The following is a 22,493-nucleotide window of genomic DNA, read 5'->3' on the forward strand; positions in this document are numbered from 1 at the left end:
GGGAGCTCTTTCCATAGCCGGATGGTACGTGGCAATAGATAATAGTAGATAAAAGATATAAGTAGCTCTAGCACAGGTACCTTGTCCCGGGCGGCGGGGCGCGGCGCGGCTTGCGGCGGCATGGTGTGCCGCTTGGCCGCGTCCCCGGGGAGACTCTCGTCCTTTTCTCCAGCGAGTGCTGTCGACGAGAATATTACAATAACATTAGTTGTGAACAGTGGTGGATTTACACCAGGGGCAATCGGGCCAAGTGCCCAGGCCGGCAAATTTTTGAAAGTAAAAAAAAATTGCCCAATATAATTAATCAATTCTATTAATTAATAATTTTCTGTTTAATTGATAATTCAACAAATTCAATTCATCCATTACTTGTGAATTATAGTTTTGGCACTCTTGGTAAAAAATAATAATCAAAATGATTTAATCAATTTATTTCCTTGGACATTTAAAATAATAACTGATTTTTCTACTTTCTGGAATTAAAGAAATTTAATTAGTTTTTTTTTTTATATCATTATGATTCACCCTTAGTGCAAAATTTATAATTGTTGCAAAAAAAAACAAATAATTATTTATGTTTTTGGTATATATAACATAAGATATAGTTTCTGGAATCAATTAGTTATAAACTATAAGTTTAGGTAAAATTCCAGCATTGGTGCGGATTTTTTTCCGGTGCCCAGGTGCGGCATTAAGTTTAAATCCGGCCATGGTTGTGAACATGCAAACTGTACTGAAAACCATAAAACATGATGCGTTACACTCTAAATTTGGAAATATTTAAATAAATAAATTTGCGAGCGATCGCAAATCGAACCGAAACGCGAGCCAAATTCTTCAAATGTCATTGTCAAATGATTTCAAGATGAAACTCGAGCTAAATACGACGGATAAAAACTACACTGAAACAAGCAGCTGAGAATATATATATCAAGTCGTAGGTACTCGCCGGCTTCGCTGGGCATTTAAAATTAACATTATTATTTATTGTCATTATTATTACGGAGTCCAACTCTCATATAAATATTAGCCTATCCATTAAGCACATGTACTTTCTACATGGATACCAATTTTCAAGTCGATCGGATTCATGGTTCAGTGGTTATAACGGAACATCCGTAAAAACCACTGTAAATTTATATCTTAGTATAGATAGTGAAATAAACACCTTTGGAAAGGCTTAAACGACAAAAGAAAAGATCTTCCACCGAGCGGGTGATATTTGTTCGGTAGACCGACGGTCCGAATGTTGTTGTTCAGAACTTGTATATATGCGCTTTATCTTGAAAATGTCGTAAGCGAGATTCGAGCATCTGTCAATTATCTTGCGTTGTATGATGGCTACCCGCCACACACTTATAAGAACGCAAAAAAAAAAATACTTTTAAGAGAAACACAATTCGATGACAAAAAAACACCGACTGTCTTCAGTATGAGACAACTTTAATCTCAAACTTGTGTCCCCAGCACAGTCCCTTACACGATATCTAAAAATTATCCCATTTTGTATGTAATCGGATCATCTTATTACACGTTCGTTACTCATCATAGGGTTGGGTCTAATTCAAATGCGAATTTATGTGTCCGCGAATTTGTATAACAGTTATCACTTAGCTTACACATCCTTAATTTTCACACGTTTTATTAAATGACCATAGTAAACATATGCCATGAGAAATGATATATCGTATAAACAAACTTCCATTAAATTTATTTAGAGACGTCTTCAGCGTTGAAAGAATAAATATCTTGTTAAAATAAATTCGAATTTCACGATGTGAGTAATCCAACATATGACTAATACCTCTCAACCTCTTTATATGCAACATACTATGTTATGTCATATATATATACTTTATACTGGTGGTAGGACCTCTTGTGAGTCCGCACGGGTAGGTACCACCACCCCGCTTATTTCTGCCGTGAAGCAGTAATGCGTTTCGGTCTGAAGGTTGGGGCAGCCGTTGTAACTGTACTTGAGAACTTAGAACTTATATCTCAAGGTGGGTGACGCATTTACGTTGTGGATGTCTATGGGCTCCAGTAACCACTTAACACCAGGTGGGCTGTGAGCTCGTCCACCTATATAAGCAATAAAAAAAAAAAGTCAAAAATTGATCCTGCAAATTTTTACAAGGTCTATTGTAGGTATCACCGTCCTCCCAGTTTCTGCCGCGGAGTACTCACGCGTTTCAGTTTGAAGGTTGTGACAGTCACTAACCATACAATTGAGACTTGGAGACCTCATGTAATGAGGTGGCGGCATTTACAATGTGGTGAAAGGCGCTCGTAAAATGATTTGTTTTTGATTTTAGAATCGATGTGACGAAAGCTCTCGAGTTACCACTCAATCATAAGTACAAACGATTTCCCCACAGATACTCCTTAGTAACATTCTATTAATACATACGCGAAGTACAATTCGGATTCCAGCAATCTTTGAACACCATGGTGAGGTTAAATCAGTACACTAATCACTAAGCAACACTTCAGTAAGTCTCGTCTATCAAAACAATCGTAATTAATCTCACTGTCTTATATATTAAAATGTGTATATTGTTACAATTACTTTTACCAAAAAACCGAAATTATACGCTCCACAAAAAAATCAACGGGCGAAATTTTAACGATAAATCCAATGGTCTGGTTAATGCAACACTGTGGCAAAAAAAAAACGAGAAAACAGCTAAAAATTCAATATTGAAATATATTCTTCCCTCGGATACCGATCTCGATGGATATTCGCAAATAACTGATTGTTTTCGTATCGCGTACGGTGTAATGTATCTAGATGCTGTGAGTAAACAGTTTATTAATATCGACTACTTCACTAGACGAGCTGGGCAGATTTTTTGCGAACGCGGACGGCGGTGTGCGAGATGTCAACAATTCACATATTTATTAATACAAATATTTTTATTCTGTGTTTAAAGGTATTCACGGAAAACCGTTTCTGATAACGGAAAACCTTAAGTAATTATTATAAACGTTATATATTGAAAAATTTTTATTAAGTTCTGGTGGTAGGATGTCTGGCGAGTCCATACGGGTAGGTCCCAACCTGCCTATTTGTGCCTATTTCTGCCGTGAAGCAGTAATGCGTTTCGGTTTGAAGGATGGGGCAGCCATTGTAACTATATTGAGACCTTTGAACTCATATCACAAGGTGGGTGGCGGCATTTACGTTTGTAGATGTCTATGGGCTCCAGTAACAACTTAACACCAGTTGGGCTGTGAGCTCGTTCACCCGCCAAGTGAACGCATTTACAAACATGTATTTCAATATTTACGTTCTTGAGATGACAATACTAAAAGTACCCACAAAATACTTAATGATATCGTAATCTCGAATTCCGTTTAATAATATCAAAAAATCTAATCAATAGTTGTGAACATCCCTCACGAGTCGTCAGTGTACACTCGGCCTTACACTCATGAGTCACAATAAATTAGCATTAAATTGAGTCTGGTGTCACAGTTGGCAAGGTTACGTCGCTACGTCTCACAGCTACGTAAGCGCTCAGTTCGGAACTACGACAAGCCCGAGATGTGTGTGTGTCTTTAAATTAGAAGTGACTGTTTTGTTTGTTTATTTGTGTATTTGTCATAAGCGATATTTACTGTGTGTCTTTCATGGGCTCAGTGGTGTGAATTGGGAGAGGCCTATGTCCAGCAGTGGACGACTGTGGGCTGTTGATGATGATGAGGATATTTACTGAATCCCGACTTTTTTGTTTCATCCACTCAAGATTGGATTGGAACGTTCAAGTGTAATACTTTGCAAAAACTGATTTTTTAGTTTTCGCGAAAATACTATAGATTTTATTTTATTTTATTCATCATCATCATTCATTAAAGATCCTCTCATTACTAAAATTGACGCGAACGAAAATAATCGTCACAATATGCGTAATAACTAGTAGTGGGGCCTTGTGAGCCCGCAGGCATATGTCCACTACCTTGCACCTTTCTGCTGCAAAGCAGTGGGGATCCAGAAGGGTGAGGCAGCCATTGTAGAACTGAGACTTAGAACTCGTATCTCAAGATGAGTGATGGCATTTACATTATTGATGTCTATGGGCTCTGGCAACCCCTTAAGACTAAATGTGCCGTGTACGCGTGCTCCCGTCTTACAAAGTGCAAAAAACGGCATTATTAACTTGATGTGAGAGATATAACAGGAGCCGTCCGATCCAGAGCAGACTTTGATTGAGTAGGAATCCGGATGATTTCATCGTAACATAAACAGGCGCGCGTCTGTGTTTACATTCGAGTTCCTAAGGCGAGTCGGCCCCCGGGCGGCAGCACGGCGCGCGCCGAGACTAGCGGGCTCTGAGCCGCCCAATAATAATAAACTACTTTAATGTAAACAGAACGATAATGAAATCGAGCGATCTCAATTTATTACTAATCGTTTCAGTGACTTTAGCTTTTCCGAATGCAGTAGGCAGCGGTTTGCATGTTTTTTTTGTTCTATACCTATTCTGGTAGCCTGAGAGGCTATTGCAACGACGCGCGGACGAGTAAGTGAGCTCACGGACTCAACCTGAGAGAATTTGCTAACACTAGCCCCAGCGAGGACAGTGCTTCGAATTCCTCGAAGCTTTAGCTAGTGTTAGCGTTGTCCATGAACTGCACTAGGCGTGTACGTACCGACCATGCTGCGCGAGGCGAGGCGGCGCGCGGAGAGCGTGCGCGTGAAGTGCGGGGGCGCGCGGGGCGGGGCGGGGCGGGGGGCGCGTGTACGTACCGACCATGCTGCGCGAGGCGAGGCGGCGCGCGGAGAGCGTGCGCGTGAAGTGCGGGGGCGCGCGGGGCGGGGCGGGGCGGGGGGCGCGTGTACGTACCGACCATGCTGCGCGAGGCGAGGCGGCGCGCGGAGAGCGTGCGCGTGAAGTGCGGGGGCGCGCGGGGCGGGGCGGGGCGGGGGGCGCGTGTACGTACCGTCCATGCTGCGCGAGGCGAGGCGGCGCGCGGAGAGCGTGCGCGTGAAGTGCGGGGGCGCGCGGGGCGGGGCGGGGCGGGGGGCGCGTGTACGTACCGTCCATGCTGCGCGAGGCGAGGCGGCGCGCGGAGAGCGTGCGCGTGAAGTGCGGGTGCGCGCGGGGCGGGGCGGGGCGGGGGGCGCGTGTACGTACCGTCCATGCTGCGCGAGGCGAGGCGGCGCGCGGAGAGCGTGCGCGTGAAGTGCGGGGGCGCGCGGGGCGGGGCGGGGCGGGGGGCGCGTGTACGTACCGACCATGCTGCGCGAGGCGAGGCGGCGCGCGGAGAGCGTGCGCGTGAAGTGCGGGGGCGCGCGGGGCGGGGCGGGGCGGGGGGCGCGTGTACGTACCGACCATGCTGCGCGAGGCGAGGCGGCGCGCGGAGAGCGTGCGCGTGAAGTGCGGGTGCGCGCGGGGCGGGGCGGGGCGGGGGGCGCGTGTACGTACCGTCCATGCTGCGCGAGGCGAGGCGGCGCGCGGAGAGCGTGCGCGTGAAGTGCGGGGGCGCGCGGGGCGGGGCGGGGCGGGGGGCGCGTGTACGTACCGTCCATGCTGCGCGAGGCGAGGCGGCGCGCGGAGAGCGTGCGCGTGAAGTGCGGGGGCGCGCGGGGCGGGGCGGGGCGGGGGGCGCGTGTACGTACCGTCCATGCTGCGCGAGGCGAGGCGGCGCGCGGAGAGCGTGCGCGTGAAGTGCGGGTGCGCGCGGGGCGGGGCGGGGCGGGGGGCGCGTGTACGTACCGTCCATGCTGCGCGAGGCGAGGCGGCGCGCGGAGAGCGTGCGCGTGAAGTGCGGGGGCGCGCGGGGCGGGGCGGGGCGGGGGGCGCGTGTACGTACCGACCATGCTGCGCGAGGCGAGGCGGCGCGCGGAGAGCGTGCGCGTGAAGTGCGGGGGCGCGCGGGGCGGGGCGGGGCGGGGGGCGCGTGTACGTACCGTCCATGCTGCGCGAGGCGAGGCGGCGCGCGGAGAGCGTGCGCGTGAAGTGCGGGTGCGCGCGGGGCGGGGCGGGGCGGGGGGCGCGTGTACGTACCGTCCATGCTGCGCGAGGCGAGGCGGCGCGCGGAGAGCGTGCGCGTGAAGTGCGGGGGCGCGCGGGGCGGGGCGGGGCGGGGGGCGCGTGTACGTACCGACCATGCTGCGCGAGGCGAGGCGGCGCGCGGAGAGCGTGCGCGTGAAGTGCGGGGGCGCGCGGGGCGGGGCGGGGCGGGGGGCGCGTGTACGTACCGACCATGCTGCGCGAGGCGAGGCGGCGCGCGGAGAGCGTGCGCGTGAAGTGCGGGGGCGCGCGGGGCGGGGCGGGGCGGGGGGCGCGTGTACGTACCGTCCATGCTGCGCGAGGCGAGGCGGCGCGCGGAGAGCGTGCGCGTGAAGTGCGGGTGCGCGCGGGGCGGGGCGGGGCGGGGGGCGCGTGTACGTACCGTCCATGCTGCGCGAGGCGAGGCGGCGCGCGGAGAGCGTGCGCGTGAAGTGCGGGGGCGCGCGGGGCGGGGCGGGGCGGGGGGCGCGTGTACGTACCGACCATGCTGCGCGAGGCGAGGCGGCGCGCGGAGAGCGTGCGCGTGAAGTGCGGGGGCGCGCGGGGCGGGGCGGGGCGGGGGGCGCGTGTACGTACCGACCATGCTGCGCGAGGCGAGGCGGCGCGCGGAGAGCGTGCGCGTGAAGTGCGGGTGCGCGCGGGGCGGGGCGGGGCGGGGGGCGCGTGTACGTACCGTCCATGCTGCGCGAGGCGAGGCGGCGCGCGGAGAGCGTGCGCGTGAAGTGCGGGGGCGCGCGGGGCGGGGCGGGGCGGGGGGCGCGTGTACGTACCGTCCATGCTGCGCGAGGCGAGGCGGCGCGCGGAGAGCGTGCGCGTGAAGTGCGGGGGCGCGCGGGGCGGGGCGGGGCGGGGGGCGCGTGTACGTACCGTCCATGCTGCGCGAGGCGAGGCGGCGCGCGGAGAGCGTGCGCGTGAAGTGCGGGTGCGCGCGGGGCGGGGCGGGGCGGGGGGCGCGTGTACGTACCGTCCATGCTGCGCGAGGCGAGGCGGCGCGCGGAGAGCGTGCGCGTGAAGTGCGGGGGCGCGCGGGGCGGGGCGGCGCGGCGCGACTCGTACTGCGTGCGGCCGCTGTACCGGAAGCGCGAGCCGAGCCGCGGGAACAGGGAGCTGCGGGCTGCCGGCTCGGGCGACATCAACCTGCACACGAACAACAACTGTTTAACCACTGCAATGTTATACAACACCAAACTCGTAAGATGCAAGAACTTTGTCTTAAGCTTGTTATAACAAAAACCTTAGAAATTTTTATGGTTTATAGGTACAACTCTTATTTTCATAATTTCATATTTCGTAACTCCGGGTAATTATTACAAAACTCGAAGACCCACAGTTTATAGCTATAGACGACCTTACTTTTTATTATTCCCATCAATAATGGTCAACAACAACGGCAGTTCATAGCCATGCCGATGCCTTCCATTGGGGGGTTTTCTAGCCCTTTCGCCACGGCAGGCCTCACAGAAAACGGAGCACCGTACTAAATGTGCGCACATCACCAGTCGTGTACAAGCGGACTGACAGTAGCGAAAAGGTAGAACCACTATTGGAATTGAGCGATTTTGTTAATTGGTATGAAGTGGAAGGTTTCCCGATCGAGTCGTTATGAAAATTCCGATCAAAAGGTAAACTAGTTGAATATTAATATGTCAAAACTCTGGCAAACATAACCAGTTAAAGATGACTTTATCTTTAATATGGATGCTCCTGCAATGTTGGGGAAGAATATGTAATGCCACACCAGGATCGAAAACGGATGCGTCATAACGGTCTGGAAAGATCCTAGAAGTAAAGTTATACGGGACGGTGCATGAATAAACCGGTGTATATACCGAAATGTACTACTAATGGAAACAGTATTTCAAGTGGTGGGTATGAACTCAGTCGTAGTGGCGGGAGCTGCGATGACTAAAAAAGAAAACGGGAAAATGTCTCCGTCTATCGACAATGTCTCCAGACAATCGGCTCCATGTTGTATAGAGGTAGATGAAGACAGTTGAATTTTGAGCGTTTTGAAAGACAACTTCAAGACAGTCTTACTGTCTAATGTACTCGGATACTAAAGAACTCTCGAAGTAACGATCAAAATAACTCTTGGAATTTTGCAGGACCATAAAAAACCGATCGTTGTTCAGAGTCAGAGTAAGCCGTGGAGTGCGACGAGCAAAACGTGGCCTCTGGTCCCCTTTCCCAGCCCCCAAATCGATGTCCAGACCCGGGAAATTTAGTGAGGCAGAAGAGATTATTTTTCCTAGCAAACTCTTTCCCTTTTATAAATACACTAGCTGTACCCGACCGCTTCGCTGGGCATTTAAAATTATCATTATTATTTCTCACCCCCACAAAGATTCTCATCATTAACACCCCCGCAACTGGTGTAGGAAGTCCAACACTCATACAAATATTAGCCTATGCATTAAGTACATGTATTTTCTAGATGGATACCACGTTTCAAGTCAATCGGATGCATGGTTTAGTAGTTATAACGGAACATCCGTAAAAACCACTGTAGATTTATATATTACTATAGATATAAATTTGTACCACAGCCAATTAAATATGGCCTCATATTTCGGGTCAGGCGGCAGCTGTCTGGTCACGGTGAGGACGAACACACACATAGAACACTAAACAGTGTACAACACGAAAAGATGTGTGGTGTCGTGGGACACCGGATAGGAACGAAGTTCTTTATTATAAAAATATTAATTTTAAGTTCTATTCGAGGTATAAATAAAATAAAATTGGAGGTTTCGCAACAACCCACGGTCATTCGGTAACGTGTGAACTTATTGTGGTACACTTCATACACGGTTGTTTGCATAGTAGTTAGTGTATTGCGCAAACAAACGCTCTGAGATCGTGATCTATGAATGATAAAAAAAAATGTTGTTTTCTGTACGTTATTACAAAGTTAAGTCATACATTGTGCGCAATACTAACAAAAATCTTACGTTACGGACGTTTTTTCCCGGTTACCCGTCCGTGTGATCCCATAAGGAACATCGTTCCAAAAATAACATATTTACCTAAAGAACGTATGATGTTCTACGCATGTCTTCCACAGCTTCTTGGCGGCGCGATGGTTGGCCAGCTTGAAGCCGACCGTCGACTCGAACTGCTCGAACTCGCCCGGCCGCAGCTTCACGTAGAAGTTGTGTCGTTTGTAGCTGATCTTCAGGATTTTCGGCCACGCGAACCGATTTATGCGGAGCCTGCGCGAGAGAGAGGGGATACTTGGTTCAAACCCTTAAGGCTTCGTCAAACAGAACGCGTACTTAGCGCTGCGTTTTAACGTCGCGCTCTTTTCATGTCACACCAATTGACTAGATTAGCCTAACGCTCCTTGACGTAACGTAACGCCAAATCATAGTGCCTTTCTATAGGAGTCTGAAAATTTTAAAGTATTAAGATGTCGAGTGATTCAGATCTGGCATTGTATAAGCATGGGTATTTTCTAACTATTTCTATCAATTTTTCGGGCATTATCCAGTATTTTAGTACACATTTACTCAGACGCTAAAATGAAATTTGTAAAAAATTACAACGCCTGACATCAAAGCGTCCTGACGCCGCGACAGAGCGTTGCGTGTTTATAGCGCTGGGGCTCTGTTTGACGGCATGTTACCATAGTAGTACAACACATCTCGGCGTCATAGCGCGGCGTCAGTTTAGCACTCTGACGCGCGCTAAGTACGCGTTCTGTTTGACGAAGCCTTTAGTCCTTTACACAACTGATGCCAGATCGCAGACCTATCCAACAATATAGTTTCGTTCAATTATGCACTAACTTCTCTCTATGCACAAGAAGACCAGACGAGCAAACTCCTAGCGTGATATCGACATTCTCCGAGTCCTTGGCTGGATGGAGGTCCACCCCGTACATGGCGAGCTTCTTCGCATTCTCCAAATAATTCAGTTCGGCCTCCGCTGGTGTCTGACCCCTGTAATACAATCATAGTTTAAATAGAAATATTGGTTGGCTTGACTTATCACAAAGCTACTCGACTATGGCACTATGCAAACTACCTGTGTGTCTTGTGTAGTTCTACGACCTTTTCCTCTAACTCCTGAGTGCAAGATGACGGTGGGACCAGCTTGAGTTGCTTGCACAGACCGGCACCGACTTCCGTATCCTCATAATCGCCAAGTTCAGATTGGAGAAGGTAGCTGGCCAGTAATGCGTGCGTTACTGACGAACAGGGTAAGCGACCTGGAGACAAACATAGCTTCAAAGCCTCCGTCACATTACTTACTATTACTTTCACGTTCTCTTTTGGATGTACTTTTCAATCCTAGGCCCAACACTTTGAAGGAAAATAAATTGTGGGATATATATTTTTGTACTTAATAATGGATTTTATTTAAAGCCCCTCGGTACGAATATTCTATGGATAGTAAAATCGAGCGTTGACAAAAAAAAGAATTAATTCAATTAAGATACTTTTTATCGCGCGTTAAGCAACAGTGTATTACATCTTGTGTCCGCTTACTTAGTAAAAATAATTAACATTTCATATTATAACTTCTGTTAGTTAGTGCACCAAAATTTAGATTATAGTCGGATTTTTAATTAGACGAAGCCAGCTGACAGTAGCTAATGTCACTTTGTGAAATAATGTTGCTATATTTAAAGTAATAGTGATGCGTTCAGTTCTCGTTCAATCACATGAATGAACAATGAGTGTGAAGAGTTAATCATTAATTTCAAATTATAAAAGAATATAATTTATATTTTACAATAAAATTGTATTAAAGTGCTCCAATATATGTTACTAGTAGTATGTAACTACAATATTTTTTTTATTTTCATTACCTACCTATAATTGTTATTGTTAAAACTACACTTTTTAACCCAAAAAAATTTATTAAAGAAAAAACAGCGAGCGAACAATTTTGCTTAAACACTAACTTCAAATCTGATTGATTTTTCTTAATTTATATCCATCCTCCTTTTACTGTTATTAATAAAAAGAGTTGTTAAGTCTATATTACTATGTGAATTAATGTAACCAGATTTGAAGATTTTATTTTAAACATGCCGCGGCCCAAGGACTATATGGGTCCTTTAACCGTGGTAGATAAAAACATCCATCTGAGCTTTAACTTAAATAGAGTGAGAATCTAAAAAACAAAACTATAAACTATAACTTAACAAAGGCTCTGAAGCAGCTAGAGGCAGAGGACACAGTTTAGTAACTGGTCTCTTAAATACACGATCCTTAAATTGTAAGGAGACTACACGCGTTACACCGTCTGCTCCCGGGTGCTTCGCCACGATTCGTCCCAAAAGCCATTTACCTGGAGGTAAACGATCATCTTTCACTAAGACAACCGTACCAACATTTATGTCGGGGTGATTCTGGGACCATTTGTATCGATGTTGCAACATAGTAAGATACTCAGATTGCCAACGTCGCCACAGACTTTGTACCATACGTTGCACCTTTTGCCATCGGTTTAAATAGTCAGGTCGAGTATCCACGAAACTTTCTTCAGGGATAGTAACCGGTGCTTCGCCGATCAAAAAATGACCAGGAGTCAACGGGAGTTCATCAACGGCAGAACTAATCAACGTAAGAGGCCGAGAGTTGACACAAGCCTCGACCTGTGTGGTCAGAGTGCAAAACTCTTCGAATGTTAAGCAGGACTCGCCTACAACACGTTTCAGATGTCCTTTTATGGACTTAACTCCTGCCTCCCACAATCCTCCAAAGTGAGGGGCACCAGGGGGAATGAAATGCCATGTTGTGCTGTCGTTAGCTAACAGTTGGGCGATTTCGTCAACGACAGTGGATTTACTGTTTTTGAAGGCGAGATCCAATTCTTTGGACGCGCCTATGAAGTTAGTCCCACAATCACTCCAGATGTCTTTACAATGCCCACGTCGGGAAGTAAAACGTTTAAAGGCTGCTAAAAACGCAGCACTGGATAGTGAACTAACCAGCTCAAGGTGAATAGCCTTTGTAACCATACATAAAAACACACCTATGTAAGCTTTACAAGTTTTAGTGCATCTACCAGAGTACAGTTTCAGCGTAAATGGACCACAAAAGTCTACGCCGCTGGTCAAAAACGGGCGTGACGGATTGACTCTGCACTGTGGTAAATTACCCATTAACGGAGTCATAGGTCGTGCAGTTTGGATAAAACAAGGTTTACATAATCTTAAAATCTTTTTTACTAAGTTCTTTGCTCGGAGAATCCAATATTTTTGGTAGACAACATTTAATGTGAGCGAATTTCTACCATGTAGTGTTCTCAAATGAGCATCAATTACAATCAACTTTGCTAAGTTACATTTGTGATGTAAGATTATAGGAGACTTCATATCAGGTGGTATTTGAGCATTTACAAGACGTCCACCGACTCTAATAATTTTCTCATTGTCTAGGATCGGATTCAAAGGTAAAAGTTTACTATTTTTTGGGATAGGTTTGCTCTGTGATAACAATCCTATTTCACTTTTAAAGTAAACAGACTGTGACATTCGTATGCAAGTTTTTAATGCATTTTTTATTTCATCAGTAGTGAGGTATGTCAGTTTTATGCTATCGTTCCTTTTGAGAGCCTTATCTTTACATAGTCGCAAAAATCGAAAGCAATAGGCTGTCACACGTATAAGTCTAAGTAGATTTGAGTATCTATTGAGGTACATAGTACATTCATTGAGTTCAGAGGTGCATAAGTAACTAACTTTTGCTTTCGGTTTTGCTTCGAGTGTGGTTTCAGGTATAGTGAAATCAGGGTAACGAATCTCAACAGACTCGCGAAGAAAGGCTGGACCTTCCCACCATAGTTGTGACTGCATCAGCTCGCCAGGACTGATACCGCGTGAAGCGCAGTCCGCGGGTTATCCGCAGACTTAATATGATGCCATTGACTACTATTCGTAACATTCAAGATTTCGGTAGTGCGATTACCAACAAATGGCTTCCAAGTATTTGGAGTTTTACGCAACCAAGCCAAAACTATTGTGGAATCTGTCCAAGCAAATACACAATTATCATCAATATTTAGACTAGATTTGACATATGGTATCAATTTAGACAATAAGACTGCCCCACAAAGTTCAAGACGTGGCAATGAGATCTGTTTAACGGGAGCGACCTTTGTTTTGGCTGAGACTAGACTTACTTTTATCTCATTGTTCGTGATGACTCTGATGTAAATAACCGCAGCGTAGGCGGCGCAAGAGGCGTCACAATAGCCGTGCAATTCAATTTTGACATTATTTGCAATCCCTAGCCAACGTGGAAGCTGAATGGCCTGCATGTGTTCAAAATTAGTCAGGTAATTCTGCCATTCAGTTTTCAAGTCTTCAGGAAGTTCAGAGTCCCAGTCCAGGCCGGCCAGCCACAACTTCTGCATAAACATTTTTAACACAATCACGGAAGGTGCTAGCCAACCCAGAGGGTCAAACGTTTTTGCTATCGCAGATAGCACACTTCGTTTTGTAACAACGTCATTCTCATGAGGTAAGTTAACTACCAGTTCAAATATATCACTTTGAGGTTTCCAGGCTATGCCCAGAGCTTTCACCGAATCATCCATTTTAATATTCACTGAACCTTTTAATGCTTTTATCGAATCGGGAATCTCATTTAAAACCGTTTCACTATTAGACGACCACTTGTGTAGAAGAAAACCGCCACGCTTAAACAGTTCAGTTAAGCGACGTTGAAGCCGTTGAGTGTCTTCTTCTGTAGATGAGCCCGTCATCAAATCGTCCATATAAAGATCAGTTTTTAAAAGTTCAGCTTCAGGAAACTCTCCACGTTCGTCCTCTGCAAGTTGATGAAGTGTCCTTATAGCAAGATATGGAGCACATGAACTGCCATATGTGACGGTAAGTAACCGATATTCTCTAATCGGGTCTTCCGATGACTCGCGCCACAAGATTCTCTGGTAATCAGTGTCTTGCTTTGAAATAAGTATCTGTCGGTACATGTGTTGTATATCAGCTACTAGGCAGTACTTATGTTGTCTCCACCGTGTTACTAAATCTCGTATATCTTGTTGCAGCGGTGGGCCGATGAGTAGCTCATCGTTAAGTGAGTTTCCGTGTACAGGCTTAGCGCTTCCGTCAAAAACTACGCGCAACTTTGTAGTGAGGCTCGAGGCACGAAGAACAGCATGATGTGGTAGGTAATAAGCTCTATTCATCTTCTCTGTTTCAGGGACAACCTCCATGTGACCGAGTGACTCATATTGTCTCATGAACTTGCTGTATTCTTCGTGAAACTCGGGTCTTCGCTTAAACTTATTCTCCATCTGATGTAAGCGTTTCAAAGCAAGTTGTCTGGAGTTTCCTAAATTTGGAGCGTCTTCGTCCTTGAAGGGTAGGCGAACCTCATATCGACCGTCAGTGTTTCGAGTGTGAGTTTTCTTAAAATGCTCTTCACACTGCATTTCAAGTTTTGACAGAGGCTTCACGTTTGGTGAATATTCATCAATCTCCCAAAATTGACGTAGCAACTGATCAACTTCGACTTGTGTGTGCATAACAACTACATTGTGTGACTGATGGCCAGACTGCGCAACTTCGCCGCTTACCAGCCATCCCAATCTTGAGTTCAAAGCGACCAGAGACTCATTGCGTTTTATTATTCCGTCAAGAATAATATGCGCATATACAACTGCACCTAATAGTACGTCGATAGATCCTGGCTTGTGAAAGTGTGGATCCGCAAGATCCGAAATCTCAGAAGAAGGCCAGGTATCTGATGGGAGCTCTTGTGATGGTAATCTCGAATTTATTCGTCTAAGGACGTACGCCTTAGCTGTGATCATGTGTGATGAATTTCTTATAGCATGAAAGTTCAACGTAACTTGTGACTTGGTGGTCAGCGGTATAGATGAAATGCCAGTAATTTTTCCGCTGATTGAAGTGCGCTCGAGATTAAGCAGTTGAGCTGCCGCTTCAGTAACAAAATTTGATTGCGAGCACGGATCAATCAGTGCTCTCAAGACTATCGTGTCGCCGTTCCTCGACTTAACTGCAATTCGTGCGGTTGCTAATAATACTTCCTTACTGTCTTTGTCAACCTCAGCCTTGTAAACGACGGTTGATGTGGTTTGGCTTGTTTCAGGTGTACTGGGTGTTGCTGCATCGCTTTCCGGCACTGCTGTGGTCTTGTTAGGGTTTGTGAAGTGCAACAGAGTGTGATGTCGTCGACAACATTTTCTACAGGTGGTGCTCTGCCTACACGCATTAACGGAGTGACCCTTTACAAGGCAATTAAAACAAATGCCATTCTTCTTAATAAAATCCTGACGTTGAGGAACATCTAATGCGGTGAATTCTTTACAATGACAAATATAATGGTTTTGTGAGCAATAAGTGCATTTGCTGCTTACTTCTGTGACAAATGACTTCATATTTGTGGGTTTTTGGGTTGTATAATTTTTAACTAAGTCCTTTTTCTGCGGTTGGTCTATTTTGTGGGTAATATTTACCATCTCCATAGAACGGAAACGATTTTCTAAAAATAATGATAAAATGGTAAGTGTGGGTATGTCTTGAGATGATCCAAGTGACTGTTCCCATTGTTTGTGTGTTTCTAAGTCCAATTTGGATACAACTAAATGAACGATAATTGCATCCCATGTGGAGGTATCCACGCCGATGTTGTCAAGAGAATTCAAACATTCCTTCGTAGTATCTAAAATTTCTTTTAAGCTTTTAAAACATTCTGTGTTCATCTTCTTTTGATTTAAAAGGCGGCTAATTATTGTAGTGACAATCATACGTTTGTTATTGTATCTATTCTCAAGTGTACTCCAAGCCTTATCGTAATTAGCCTCCGTGAGTGCAAAATGTTTTAGAAGTTGTTCAGCCTCTCCCGATAAACTCGTTTTTAAATAATGATGTTTTTCAATCGTTGTTAGATGCACGTTGTCATGCACGAGAGCCTTAAACAAATCTTTAAAACTTGTCCAGTCGTTATAATTACCGGCGAACTTTGGAATCGATAAAGGAGGTAATTTAGTTCTAATCGGGGTGGTCTCACCATCATTTGTTGCTAAAAAACTCTGCGTAGTATTATATGATTGTGGTTGACCTTGACCTTTCGAAAATTCCAACAAATAATCCTTTAATAATCCCTTAAATTCTAGGTATATCTCTTCAGTTGTCTCGTATAGACTTTCGGCATTAAATTGTAATTGCTCCAATTCAGTTTTAGTAACCGTTGACTTAATCATCTCATATTGTGCTTGATACTTAGACCAATAACTTTCTAATGTTTCTAAGCGTGTTTGTAGATAGCCAAGTGTGTATCTTGATTTAGACGTCTTTTTAGTATTACTTTGTAACTTAGAAATACGTTCTGATAACGTTTTTTGTGATTCACAAAGTTGAGCCATTGTTTACGTAACAAAAATTGTATTCGTCCAAATCACTTTCTAAATATTAGCAATTACTATAGTCCAAGTATCATTACCTAATCCAAAATTAATTACGCACTGTTTAAATGTCCAAGTTTGTGAAATAGTTCATAAACCAACTCGCAGTAATTAGCACTTAGCCTTTTACACTATTGTTTTTTGCACTTATAATCCAGTTCTCGAAGGACCAAACATGTTAAAACTACACTTTTTAACCCAAAAAAATTTATTAAAGAAAAAACAGCGAGCGAACAATTTTGCTTAAACACTAACTTCAAATCTGATTGATTTTTCTTAATTTATATCCATCCTCCTTTTACTGTTATTAATAAAAAGAGTTGTTAAGTCTATATTACTATGTGAATTAATGTAACCAGATTTGAAGATTTTATTTTAAACAGTTATATTTTATACATATATAGTTTTAACTATATGATGTATTGGAAATAGGACAGTCTTACAAGATTCCTCGCAATGTTTTTCTTAATGTTGAAAACACTCGATATTCGGTACAGGTAGATACTATAGGAACGTAATATTTCGTCGAAAAGTCGTTGGTATGTATGTACAAAGCACGCCTAAAATTCGAATCCCGTACCAGATATCGGCAATTCGGCACACCGACTATTCACTAGACAATCGAGGCAATTTCATTAATTCAGGAGTTTTTTCAATCGTTCACTTTGTCACAACACTATTTTTATTTCATCAAAAACTGACAATACAGTAAACGTCAGTTGACTTCGTCTAATAAAAAATCCGACTATAGGTAATATTGTGTGGTGTGGTGTGGTGTGGTGTGGTGTGGTGTGGTGTGGTGTGGTGTGGTGTGGTGTGGTGGTGTGAACACATGAATGTACACATCATGAACTACTAACATAGTGTAAAGATATCAATCAGTTTACTCATTTATTTTATCCACATTTAACTTTGTTTGAGTGATATGTAAGCAGAGCATTTCGGAACTTAATTACTTTGTGTAACATAAGCAAATACGCATCTGAAAATGACATTTATTATTTAGTAACGTGATTTTATCGAAGCAATATAGAGAAATACGATTAGAACTATATCCATGCTTTCAGAATTGCGATGAGTTGATTTCTTTTTTCTCTTTTTTGTCCATTGTATGTATATTCAATAAAAATATATAAAAATGAATTGCTGTTCGTTAGTCTGGCTAAAACTCGAGAACGGCTGGACCGATTTGGCTAATTTTGGTCTTGAATTATTTGTGGAAGTTTTGCGAATGTTTAAAAGGTAGATAAATATGAAAATGCTCGGAATTACATAATTTTTTTTTTTTTATTGTTCCTTTATGTGTCGGACGGATTCCTTTTGTTTGTTTTAAGTTTATTTTATACAAAAGCTTAGGTCTTTTATTTATCGATTGAGGCACTACGAAGTCTGCGGGGTCAGCTAGTATTCAATAAAAATAGAACTTGAAGAGAAAACTCCTGTCGCGTGTCGGAGCTGACACGCATTTTTTTATTATTAACAACATCGTTACGAGCTATCTTGTCTTTTAATTAGATATATTGAGATAAGTAGATAGATATTTTTTTTATTGCATAGGTGGGTGGACGAGCTCACGGCCCACCTAGTGTTAAGTCTTTACCGGAACCCATAGACATCTACAACGGAAACCACCATGCACCTTGACATATGAGTTCTAAGGTTTCAGTATAGTTACAACGGCTGTCCCACCCTTCAAACCGAAACGCATTACTGCTTCACGGCAGAAATAGGCGGGGACTCACAAGAGATAACAGTATATAGGTAGATATACTTTAGAATAGAGTTAAATCATCGATCATCATCTTCACAAACCATCAAGTAGATCCCTGCGAACCGCCAAAACAAGCTGGTATCTCGTTAATTCTTCCTGCAGCTGCGCTGGTTCCGGTGGGTAGAATTTTACGGCGAACCTTAAGAACCACGGTTCATCTGTAAGAAATCGAATTAAGAAATAATTCAAACTTAGATTTAATGGATTTAAGGTGCCCAAATAACTATCATTCAATTGTTTAGCGCGACTGGGAGCCGTATCTCTTTGACTACGTACAGTTGAAAACGTTTCAGAGAAGCTAAAATGCATCGGTGATAACAGAACTACGACACACCCCGATGCGGCGGTCACAATAGAAAACCAACATCCATAACCTTTAAGCGGTTCAGACCGCAATAGCAAACTAGTGATGCGAACCAATGTGGTGTAACATAAGCATATACAATTTGAAAGCCATGTTCCTTTTTTTTTCTACCTATGCTGATAGCCTTGAGAGGCTATTTCAGCTTCACTCTAACTTGTAGGTGCGCTCACGGGGCTCAAACCGAAGTGTTACTAACACTGGCCCTAGCAGGAGCAGTGCTTCGCAGAATCTACCACCAGATCGGAAACGCGACCTATTGAGAAGATCCGACGAGAAACTCAGTGGGCTGTGTCTATGGGTTAATTCGCTCGTCGAGCCCTTCGTCGCAAGCGACGGTTTCGACGAGGACGGTGACCAGTACTTTTGGTACCTAAAAGCACCGTTAATGGATCGGGAGGATCCGTAATGTCTTATTTTGGGCGACGTCGACTGTTTACCATTCGGTCTACAGGATCGGGTATGACGTTCATGATCACAAAGAAATGTACTTTTGCTATGACTATGCCACATGGCTTCGCAGATTACACAATAAAAGTTACTCGGAGACCTAGAACCGACTCACCTACTCGTACAGCAGTGGACAGCAATATCCTTGTGAGTAGCAGGACGATATATGTACTTACGTTTCAGCATTTTTGAGACCCGTTTGTCGAGATCGATCCATACCCGGGGATCTCCTCTATCGGCATAGAGCAGTCCGAAGTAATCCTTCTCGACCAGGTTAAGGTTGTCGCACACTTTGTTCAGCAGCTCGTGTCCGCGGATTTTGCGCTGTAAAATAAAAAGGACAGTTCTTTTTATTTGCCCATAAATATTGTTACGCCGGTAAGAGTAACGCCATCTATCGCCGAATAGCCGAACGAATATAGAAGAATCTAATAGTTTTTAGAAGAACGCTCGAGAAGTACAACGCCATCTATTGTTAGATAGCGGATACACACAATACTCAACTTTTGTGGAATATTCTCGATAATTCTAGATATATCGACTATAAAAGCGTTGCAGAGATGACACGCAGTTAGTTAGTAATCGGAAATTCTCGAAACGAAACAGCGAACGGATCACCTGAAGCGAAGCGGAAGAGGTGAATTGAGTGAATTTTAAAGTGATTGTGAAGTGTTTTAAGTGTTCTAAGAGTTGAATACAGTTTTAAGCTGTACTTTGGTGGAACATCTATTTATCGCGAACCCCAGCACGTAACAATATTAAACTAAATATTATGACCTACTCGTTGATGCAACAGTTAGCGGCCCTGACTGTTACACCGTGAGTCGTGGGTTCGATTCCCAATTCGGGCAAACATTTTGGGGGTTATCTGTGGTTTGCTCTTTGTCTGGGTGATTAATATACATATTTCCGGTCACCGTTCTCGTCGAACCCGTCGCTTGCGATGAAGGGCTCGTCGAGTAAACTAACTCTCAGACACAGCCCACTGAGTTTCTCGCCGGATCTTCTCAGTGGGTCGCGTTTCCGATCCGGTAGTAGATTCTGCGAAGCACGGCTCTTGCTAGGGTTCGTGTTAGCATCGTCGTCAGGTTTGAACCCCGTGAGCTTACCTACTTGCCACGGTTACGCTGGAATAGCCGCTCCAGGCTACCAGCTTAGGTAGGAAAAAAAAAATACATATTTAAACGTACATAACTAAGTATGTTTGTATGTACTAACTAACTATGTTTGTCAATCTCTAAAATCACCCCCATAAAACGGGGGAATTTTAAATTGAGGCCCGATGATCGTGTGCGATTTATTGCCAGTTATTTATATTCTTATTTGGTGTTATGATAAAAAAAAACGATTCAGAAATAATTAATCAAGTTGCAATTGCCCGAGATAAAGATTTTCTCGTATCTCTGGTCCATAAACTACTGTACGTATATGATTTGTAGGGCTGTTGGTTCACAAACATACTCATAAAATATAGGTGTATGTACATATTATTATGTGCGTATGATGCTTTCTTTTTTTTGTGTAAACTTAAATTTACAAATTTCTGTTTTTATCCTTTTGTTCATTTTCTACTTTAAGGTTTTACTAAACAAGAATTCCACATGACCTCGATTGCTCTGCCAACAGTAACCGACTATGATGATTCTACTTATATGGGATTTTGATAGTGGAAACTTGTTTGGTTATTGTTTTATCTATTTTTTAATATACTATATTTTTTTTGTACTGTTGGCTTCCCGAATCTATATCTCTATATATAAAAATGAATTGCTGTTCGTTAGTCTCGCTAAAACTCGAGAACAGCTGGACCGAATTGGCTAATTTTGGTCTTGAATTATTCGTGGAAGTCCAGGGAAGGATTAAAAAGTGAGAAAATATAAAAAAAGCTTGGAATTATATAAAAACAAACAATTTTTTTTTTCCTTTGATGTGTCCCCTTGATGTGTCTTTTATTTATTGATTGAGGCACTACGAAGGCTGCCGGGTCAGCTTTAAATAAATAAATAAAAATAAGCCAGCGAACACAACGACATATTAATTAAAAAACATCTACCCAGCGTTGCCCGTTGTCGTGTCGTTTACCACGATAAACAAAGGTTATAAAGTATCTCTGTGTAAAATTCAATCCAAGCCCGTTGTCATTTTTGGGTGATCGTGTAACATATATCAAAACATAAAGCTTAGGAACATGATTAATTTTCAAATTGTCGTCAACATTAACGAAACTATCGAGATAATTAACATAAAATTGATGCAACACACAGTAATAAAATTGTATTTGTTTTTCGAACGAAGTTCCTTATGGGACAATGCGGAGGGGTAACCTAGCCGGGGAAAAAACGTCCGTAACGTAAGATTTGTGTATGTTATTATTTATGTATACTCTTAGTATGATGGCTATACAGTGTCTAATGTATAGTCTACGCGATGACGGTTATTATTATTAATTATTATTCATATAAATAACTCTTTCTTTGTATATTATTATTATATATTTTTTATAAATCATTGTGAATAAAATAAAGTTGATAACTTTGTAGTTTTTTTTTATCAATAAAAAATCATAATAAAAAATGTATCCCCGAATAATTATTTTCTTTATACCTCGAATAGAACTTAAAATTAATATTTTTATAATAAGGAACTTCGTTCCTATCCGGTGTCCCACGACACCACACATCTTTTTTATTGCACTGGCTAGACCGACGAACTGTCCACCTGGTGCTAATTCGTCAACGCCGCCGCTGACTTACAGCAATGAGATCGAAGTTGTCTTGTAGTATATGTATAACGGCCTTCCCACCCTTCGAACGAATTCCAAGGCGATATTAATGTGTTTCGGTTTGAAGGGTGGGGCAGCCGTTGTAACTATACTTGAGACCTTAGAACTTATATCTCAAGGTGGGTGGCGGCATTTACATTGAAAATGTCTATGGGCTCCAGTAACCACTTAATACCAGGTGGGCTGTGAGCTCGTTCACCCATCTAAGCAATAAAAAAAATAAAAAATATACAAACACTCACATCGACATCCAATTCCATGTTAGATCCGTCGAGCAGCTCCACCTTGACCTTGGCGACGTTGCCGGTCGGGCGTCGCCTGGGCGACTCTTTGTTCTTCGTCTTCGCATCCTCCTTGCTGTCCTTGGCCACGCTCTCCGGCATTTTGCCGCGCGACCCTCAACGCCTAGAAAGAAAAGAAAACTATACTTTACCACTACTATACTTCTGATACCGGGAAAACCTTGCTAATGATTAAATAGGGCGCGCTGACAAAACACCAAGGGAAACATTTCATTGAATGATACTATCTTTGATCGCTATCTGTTTCCAACGTATTCTCGCGTACTTCGGCCACATCGCTCGTACAGGGCCCGATAACTTGGAGAAGCTGATGGTAGTAGGTCAGGTTGGCGGGAGAAGATCACGCGGACGCTCACCTACCCGCTGGTCTGATCTGGTAAAGACGCTCACCGGCCTGCCAATAACA

At 44.0% G+C, this 22,493-nt stretch overlaps 1 protein-coding gene across 8 annotated transcripts in view; it reads right to left on the reverse strand.

Annotated features, from left to right (window-relative positions):
• Positions 1 to 22,493, reverse strand: part of LOC114249447 (protein 4.1 homolog) — a 101,973-nt gene that overhangs the window by 19,028 nt on the left and 60,452 nt on the right. For 4 of the 8 annotated variants that reach the window (XM_089735962.1, XM_089735964.1, XM_089735963.1 and 1 more), the window contains exons 2-9: positions 22,028 to 22,190; positions 19,180 to 19,327; positions 18,234 to 18,350; positions 10,044 to 10,227; positions 9,806 to 9,958; positions 9,044 to 9,229; positions 6,982 to 7,154; positions 81 to 178 (exon numbers count right to left, since the gene is read on the reverse strand). In XM_089735962.1, coding sequence (XP_089592088.1) covers positions 81 to 178; positions 6,982 to 7,154; positions 9,044 to 9,229; positions 9,806 to 9,958; positions 10,044 to 10,227; positions 18,234 to 18,350; positions 19,180 to 19,327; positions 22,028 to 22,168 — 1,200 coding nt within the window. In that variant the 5' untranslated portion in view covers positions 22,169 to 22,190. Of the gene's footprint in view, positions 1 to 80; positions 179 to 2,410; positions 2,624 to 4,944; positions 5,092 to 6,981; positions 7,155 to 9,043; positions 9,230 to 9,805; positions 9,959 to 10,043; positions 10,228 to 18,233; positions 18,351 to 19,179; positions 19,328 to 22,027; positions 22,191 to 22,493 lie in introns of those variants that run through there. The other 4 variants (XM_089735968.1, XM_089735967.1, XM_089735966.1 and 1 more) reach the window with 3 other exon arrangements.

The sequence above is a fragment of the Bombyx mandarina genome, chromosome 20, assembly GCF_030267445.1.
Source record: "Bombyx mandarina strain Sakado chromosome 20, ASM3026744v2".
Classification (NCBI taxonomy): Eukaryota; Metazoa; Arthropoda; class Insecta; order Lepidoptera; family Bombycidae; genus Bombyx; species Bombyx mandarina.